General features: G+C 42.7%; 1 protein-coding gene across 3 annotated transcripts; it reads left to right on the forward strand.

Moving 5' to 3' along the window:
* The first annotated feature begins 462 nt into the window (after window positions 1-462).
* Window positions 463-2,702, forward strand: Spin2c (spindlin family, member 2C). 3 transcript variants are annotated; one of them, XM_006528868.4, is made up of 3 exons: window positions 463-788; window positions 894-1,007; window positions 1,650-2,702. In XM_006528868.4, the coding sequence occupies exon 3, from the start codon at window positions 1,652-1,654 to the stop codon at window positions 2,423-2,425; it is 774 nt and encodes a 257-aa protein (XP_006528931.1). In that variant the 5' UTR covers window positions 463-788; window positions 894-1,007; window positions 1,650-1,651; the 3' UTR covers window positions 2,426-2,702. The 3 variants fall into 3 exon arrangements, with proteins under 3 accessions (XP_006528931.1, XP_006528932.1, NP_001005370.1); XM_006528869.4 differs by lacking the exon at window positions 894-1,007 and having other exon boundaries at window positions 465-788; NM_001005370.1 differs by having other exon boundaries at window positions 752-1,007; window positions 1,650-2,699.
* The last annotated feature ends 5,443 nt before the right edge of the window (window positions 2,703-8,145 follow it).

Raw genomic sequence — 8,145 nt, forward strand, 5'->3', positions numbered from 1 at the left:
ATTCAGAAATATCCAAAATTGTTTTATAGATTATTTTTAACAACCACGTTTGCATAAGTAATGCAAGCTCTTTTAGGAGCATAGAAGCAAAGCACATAAGAACTACTATTTTGTGATGAGGCAAAGGGTTTGGGGAAGAAGTGAAGCTGATCTAATGTACGATTAAGAATCTTACACATGGTGCATAAAATTCTGTAGCTGGATTCCCGTCCTCAAGAAGATGAGCAATCAAGAAAACTTACTTATGAATCGGGTCAAACAAACAGGAGAGAAGAGAGCATTTTTTTTTTTTGTTGGTTTTTTTTCCCCTTCTTTTTCATCCTAGCTCCACTAGCCTAAAACAACCGGAAAGGCAGTTTTTGCATAAAGAAAACTCCATGAGGGCACGGGGTAAAGGAAAAGCAAATTCCTGAAGGATGGAAAGCAGATGCTGTTGGGGGCACTAAAGTGTAGAGTTGCAGGTGGGGGTGGGGAACCTGAACTGAAGGAGGGAATCCTTAGGAGCTGTGCGCAAGAAGGGTTGTGTGGGGGAAGGGTTGGCGTGTGTGTGGAGAATTCCTGGCTCCTGATTTGGCAGAAGAGATGAGGACAAGACCACATTCCCCAGCTTAGAACCACGGTGTGGAGTAGGAGAGGAGGCTGTTGAACCGTGTTTGGCAGGAAGGGGCGGCCTCTCGCGGGGCAGGAAGCTACGCTAGGAAAAGAGGGAGGAGACTGCAGTGGCAGCAGCGACTGCTGGAAGCTCTTAAGTGGCCCAGGTACTGCCGCCTCTGACACTCGGGAATAAGGTGAGAGAAAGCCCAGAGCGGGGACTTCCTGGATGCTCCCTTCTTTTGCCCCGCGGCTTTCCTAGACAGGCGCTTGGCCTTAGACTCCTGGCTCTGCTCTCACAGGCGCTCATTTGGCTGCTTGCCGGCTGATCATCCTTCGCTCCAGGCTCGCAGCGGAGGCAACAGTCTTCTGTCCGATTTGGGCACGTGAGTGCTGCAAACCCAGACAGTGAGCAGGTGAGCATCGGACTAGGTGCTGGAAAATTGGAATGGGTTCCTGCTTGTCAGGAAAATTGGAGGGAGTGCTAAGATTTGAGCTGAGGGAAACTCGGAACCGAGATTTGGGGGGCGGGGCACGGAGCAAGAAACCCGGGGAATCTTATACAAAGGTGGCCAGTGCATGAAACAGATTCGTGGTGCTGAGCTCAAAGGGAAACGGGGATGATTTGGAAGACACATGAAGAAGTGAGCACAGAGCAAGCATGGGTATGGGCAGTGAGGGCGGAATGAAAAGGAGGGGGAGAGTGGGTAAGAGACATAGAAATTTCACGGAGGGATATAGAGATATGGTATTGGGGTTATAAATAGGGATGGTGGTGCGGGGCAGCTGGGATGACTACGGAACTAGCAGAGAACCGGCTGTTTCTTTGCTTGGCTCTCAAGCGCTACAACTTCCACAGCGATCTCTTCACTAACTCTGTTGTGTAACCAAACAAGCCTGGAAAGAGGCTTATGCAGGCAGGCATTTAAACACATTTTGATATAGAATACTGCTACTGGACACATGTATATCATGCACAGGGACTTCCTAATCCACAGAAAAATAACCTTAATATTTGCATAGAATGTTTTTCCCTAGATTCTCTCCTCCTCTTACAGGTATGAAGACCCCTCACAAAAAAGGTGCAGCAAAAGAGCAAATGGGAGAAGGCGTAGGTCACCACATTGGCTCTACAACCATCAAGAAGAAAAAAGCTTCTCAGAAGAGGCAGAGGAGCAGATCTTCATCCCGTAGGAGCATCGTGGGCTGTAGAATTTCTCACGGGTGGAAGGAAGGAGATGAGCCGATCACACAGTGGAAAGGGACTGTGCTGGATCAGGTGCCTATCAACCCCTCTCTCTACCTGGTGAAATATGATGGGATTGACTGTGTCTATGGACTGGAACTTCACAGAGATGAAAGGATTTTAAAGCTTAAAATCCTTCCTGATAAGGTGTCGTTCTCTGGAGTCAGCGATGTGCGCCTTGCTAATACCATAATTGGCAAAGCAGTGGAACACATGTTTGAGGGTGAGCATGGCTCTAAGGATGAATGGAGGGGGATGGTCCTGGCTCAAGCGCCTATCATGAACGCCTGGTTTTACATTACTTATGAGAGAGATCCCGTTTTGTACATGTATCAGCTTCTGGATGATTATAAAGAGGGTGACCTCCGTATCATGCCAGAGTCCAGTGCATCTCCTCCAGCAGACAGGGAGCCAGAAGGAGTTGTAGATGGCCTGATAGGTAAACATGTGGAATACACCAAAGAAGATGGCTCCAAGAGGACAGGCAAGGTCATTCACCAAGTTAAAGCCAAGCCTTCTGTGTACTTCATCAAGTTTGACGATGATTTCCATATCTATGTCTATGACTTGGTGAAAAAGAACTCTTAGGGTAAAATTTGCATAGTGTGGGGAAACAAATGTGTACGTTGTAGATGTGCAAAAAACATTAATTTTTCAGTGTATTAAAAGCTTGAGAGTTTCTGATAACCCAGAAACTTTGCCAGCAATGCTGTTGTTTTTGTTCTGGAAACTACCAGTCTGTGGACATGACCTGTTAAATGTAAAAACACATTGTCTTGTGTAAGAGATGAGTATGTTTGGTGAATGGGATATGAAGAAACAGCTGTCAAATTAACCTGTGAATAAAGTACCATTATTATTATAATTAGTCATCTAAAAAATTGAATGGGAATTATCTGGCATGGTCTGGGGGAGGGAGAGGAAATAGAAATGGGATGGGGTGTTTAGAAGGGGTGAATGCTTGGGAAAGGTGCTGAGGAAGAAAGGGAGGTTCCCTGAGGGAAGCATTGTGTTTGAAGTAGAAACATACAGTTGTGTGTGTGTGGGGGGGGGGGAGGCGTGTGGGTAGGGTGGGGGGAGGGGGAGGAGATTACAGAAAGTGAGATCTTGGGTTTTTAAGGAAAGTAAAAGAAATTGAGTACAGAGGAACACAAAGAAGCTTAGAAGAGCCCCAGTGCAAGTTTAAGAATGACTTGAGGAGAGGCTAAACAACTCATAAAGGGGGAGGTAGATGAACACACAGGAAGGATGAACTCTGGGAAAAAAGGAATACCCAAAGGAGTGTTTCGAGAAAGGAGAAAGGCTTGTTAGCAGGTCCCAGGGTGGTCATGAAATCCTACAAAAAATAAAAATAAAAATAAAAGTTGTACATCTGGCTACATACACGTTGACCACCTTGGCTGGTTTCACAAAATAGTCATCAGTCAGTTGTTTAAGAAGGCATATGTAGTAGAGGCTTCTGGGACAGGCATTTTGATTAAGAGATCTCAGACTAATGAATTAAGAGCCACTTCTTCATTTTGAAAGTCTGTGTCGTACCTGCCAAGCAGAACCTAGATTTTCAAACCCAGACACAGGAACAGTGGTTCCAAAGCTCTGGCCTGACGGCTGTTTCCTTGTATTTCCAGAGGACACAATACAGTAAACCCAGGACCTCAATGTCATGATTCATTTCCCATAGTTTGAGTAAATGAAACTTCTGAAGAATGAGTTAGTGAGGTTCATGGAATTTAAGAGATGCTATCATGAGTTTAGAACATACTTTATCTGGAAAAAAATGAAATCCTGCCAAGCTGATAGAAGAGTCCTATCACTGTTGATCCTCCAACTTTAATATCCCTCACTACCCCCAGGCACAGCATCTGATAACTGAGCCTAAAGCCTCTCCACAAGATTAGGGAGAACCAGACTTTCCGTTCTTCTGTCACAGCTGCCTGTAATTATAGGTGGCTTTACTTAAAGAGCCTGCAAAGAGAGGCCTGGAGCCTTGAGAAGCTCTGGTTCTGGAGAGACCTCGCCCACAAAGCCCCTGGCCGCTAACACCTTTTTTGGTACCTCATGGCTAAACAATGGCTTGCTACATTCCTGTTAAACAGCGATGGAAGTCCATGCAGCTGTTCATTTGCAGATGATGTGAATGCTGTGAGCAATAGGGCTGGGTACTGTGATTTTTTGTAACTAATTCCTTCAGGTGTGTATTGTCATGTGGATGGGGATGGGTTGTAGCTGGTGAGCAGAAGAAACTGCAACCTCAGTATAGTCCCCCAGAACTATGGTGTCCAGAGCAGAGGTCTCTGCCCAGTTCCTCTTTATGTCCTCTTTACCCTGTCTTCCAGAAATCTTTCAAAGTGCTTTCTCTGGTTTCTGAACCCCCACTTTTAACTAAACTTCTACCTCAAAGAAAGAATGTTGTCTATTCTGTCTATGCTGGAGAGGCATACATAATAGAGTAAGAAAGGGCTCTCTGAAGACTGAAAGAACATCCTAGCAAACCCAGAGCAGAGGCAGATAGCCTAAAGAATTACTCAAGGGCACCTCACCTCACCAGAAGAGAGTTCAGTTTTCTTTCTTACATGATATAACTTTGTCTAGCCCACACCAGCCACTTTTATCTGGCTTTTATGTTTTGTCTGCTCTTTCAGTTTTATTATTTCCTATTTCAAAATAAGAGCTGTGGGTTTTCTAAGAGTTCACACAATCTATATTCATTTCCGTACTGCCCTGAAAAGCAAATGAAACAAAGGAACACAACCATTAGGATTCACATTCCAACCAAGATACAAGCAAGTAGCTGAGTGAGAGGAAGGGTTCAACCCACTGTAGGCTCTGAATGTTCCAGTCATCCACTCCTCCAGTTGTCCTTTTCACTTTGATAAAACACACAGTCATTCCCTGGAGGGATCTGCATTTGTAAATTTGAGGCTAAACCCATGGAAATCTGCTGTCTCAGTTCATTTGTTTTATCTTCTTCCCACAAATATTTACTTTGGGTGGGCTCTGGCACTTGTCTAGACAGGCACTGATGCAGCAATGAACAGTTGAAGTAAATAATAAAAAAAAAAGGTCCCTAACCTCTAAGGCTTGCATTTTACTGTGGAAGCTAGGCACCAGCCAAGAAAAGTACATAATAAAGCTTCCTTGGCCACGTGCTAAGGAGGAAAACAGTAAAGAAAGGGTCAGGGAAATGAAATTGAAGGGGGAAATAGGTTAGAGAGAGATAGGAGCCAGGGAAGGTCACCTGGAATGCTTGGCTTTTGTGTTAAGGTAGTGTGAGAAGTGCCTTGTAGCACAATCAGGGGAATGTGCATTCCAGACAGAGTGATAGCAGTTGCTCCTGGGCCAGAGAAGACCTGTTTGAGCAGTAGCAGGCAGGATGGTGTGAAGATAGAGCGCTGTGGGGGAGGTGATTCGAAAGAAGTCACAATGGCTGTGGAGTCAGCAATTCTAGAGCCCTGCAGGTTCCAATCTCTGCAATGGAATTTTGTTTTTACCTGAGTGAAAGGGGAAGGTGTTGAGGAAGGCAAAGCACTAGAATATCATAAGTTTGTGTTATATTTTATCAAGATTCTTTTGGCAATTCCAGAGAATGTTCTATAAGCAATTGGGAATTAGAGTAGAGGACTGAAAAGTAATTTCAAATGGATCCTGTTAATATGCAAATAAAAAAGCAACATGTAGAATGCCTAATTTTGAGCTTTGAAAGGAGGCAAATACTAAAGGCTCCAAAGGTATAAATTAAAAAGAAGGCAAATGTCAGGTGTGGTGGTGTACACCTTGAATCTCAGCATCCAGGAGGCAGAGGCAAATAGATCTTTGAGTTTGAAGCCAGCCTGGTTTACATAGTGAGTTCCAGTTCAGTAAGAGGGAGATTCTGACTCAAGAGAAATGTGATTCATAGAATTAAAATAAGATATGAAACTCTCTAATTACAAAAGGTATCACTAACTATGGAAAACTTAGATTTGGGTGCAAACTAAGACATACACAGTTAAAAGAATAAGCCACAGAAAACTGGACAAAAGTTGTGAATAGCCAATTCAAAAAAAGCAGTAGACTATACAGTCAAAATGCATACATTCCCTTAGTAAGTCACTTAATTACAATATCCTGTTTGTCTTACTATATCCATCATAAGGCCCTGAAAGTGCCTCTTTTATTTTCACTTATTATTACCAGTGCATTCCAAATACTTAAAAAAAGAGCACTTGTAATATAGAACATGTTGTGTTTTATAAAAAGATAAAGAGAGGAGGAATATGTTTTGTAGATGTGTGGTAAGGTATGGAGGGAGGGTTACCTCCATGGGCCCATGCTGAGGCATCCTTCCCCCCACCCTCCCCAGGGAACAACCTCATGATGGTATAGTATAGAATAGAGTTTATTCAGGGAATGTGGAGGGGAACTGAAAGAGAGAGAGAGAGAGAGAGAGAGAGAGAGAGAGAGAGAGAGAGAAGGAAGAGGGGGAGGAGGAGGAGGAGGAGGAGGAAGAAGAAGAAGAAGAAGAAGAAGAAGAAGAAGAAGAAGAAGAAGAAGAAGAAGAAGAAGAAGAAGAAGAAGAAGAAGAAACGTAGAGGCCAGCCACGTGGAGATCGAAGGAGGTGAAGAGAATGAGGAGAGAGGGCAGAAGGAGCAAGAGGACAGCTTGGGAGCAAAAAGGCAAGAGCAAGAGAGCTAGGAGGGGGCAAACAGCCCCTTTTATAGTGAGTCAGGCACACCTTGATGTTGCCAGGTAACTGTGGGGCAGAGCTTAGACAAAATGCTAATAGAACATAGTTAATAAATGTTTATTAGTTATATGAATCTCACTAAGATCAAGAAAATAGAAATTAACATTGTATATGATCTGACACAAAGTATATCAACATGATAATTGATGGCGTGCATTGACCCATTATAGAAATGATAGAGATCCTATACAGTGTTGGTGAGAGTTGAAGAAAAGTTTGGTATCAGAGTGTGTTTAAAGATAATATACTACCAGTACCTTCATCCATATATTGGAAGAAGGCAATTCTGTGTCTGGTTCTCCCATCTTGTAAATAAGGCAGCAACTGTTCTCTGTTTTAGGCTAACTTTTGGAAATGTTTGAAGAGCAAACAGCTTTTGAAGACAGAGATAATGTCTCAGTGTGAAATAAGAAGCGAGTTTATAGAGGATTTGGACGATAAAGAGTACTTTCCTCTAGAGCAAGGTGTAGGAAGTCTTACTCCAGTAATAAAAAATGGTTTCTTTCAATAGTAAGTAAATGAAATAAAGCCTAACCAGTCAGTAATGCAGTCAACAAGAAAACAAGCAAAAAAGATTGAAAGGAGGAAGATTTACTGCTTACTTAAAAGATAGAAGAAAATACATTTAATTCTTTTAAGAAAGGAAAAACCTTATGCAAAAGTCCAAATTGATGCTGCAAATTCAGAGCACATCACTGTCCAAAAAATTTAAATGACTCTCTTTTAGTTCTATTTTAAACATTATAACTGTAAGTGAAGCAATTTCATAGCCCCATAAGATAATTTAGAATTTAGCACAGCACTTCTCTAATTTTCAAAACTTTCACTCTAAAGCTATTTCAAGATGTCCAAGAGGGGCATCCAGCACATATGTTCTCCCTGACAAAACAACAGATACATAGCTGAGTTTTGAAGTAAGTAACCATGGGACAATACTGGAAATCAGAAAGATCAAAGTGGAACAAAAGATCCAAGATTCAGAAATGTGGGGTGACAGCACATTTCATCTAGGTTGCACAGCTCAGGAAGAATTCTCTCCTTTGCAGGGGTAAAGATGAAGAAGTCTAACAAACTGTCAGCAATGGGTGCTGGCAATGCTAGCTATTGGAAAGTTTAGAAGGTATATAGTTGTGTGGTCTACTTAGATAACCTTAAATTAGCACAGAAGCTTTGCTTTAGCAAAGATGATCACTCATCTCCAGGGAACTCCATGGAACAAGAGCAGGGAGCCAATTCTGTGAGGGAGCTAGTGTCTGAATCTGAATTGTTTAAGGGGTCAGAATTCCCTTCATATTCCCACTTATGGAATACCACAGTTACTCTGTTATGTTCCCCTTGGGTAACTGCCTCACATCAAATCTGGCTCAGTAGGCACTCAAACCTGCTGAATGCCTTATACTGAAGGAGATAAGTATATTAACAGATGGAAAATCAAGTTATGTATCTCAAGAACTAGAGAATGGGGAAAGAGCCTGTCATCTGAGACCAGTGTTTAAGCTATCAAAGTGAGTTCCTGCTGGCACCAGGACTTAAGGCATCCATTTTTGTAGTTCTGGTCATTCCTTTCCCAGACTAGTTCAG

This window comes from Mus musculus, chromosome X, assembly GCF_000001635.26.
Source record: "Mus musculus strain C57BL/6J chromosome X, GRCm38.p6 C57BL/6J".
Taxonomy (NCBI): domain Eukaryota; kingdom Metazoa; phylum Chordata; class Mammalia; order Rodentia; family Muridae; genus Mus; species Mus musculus.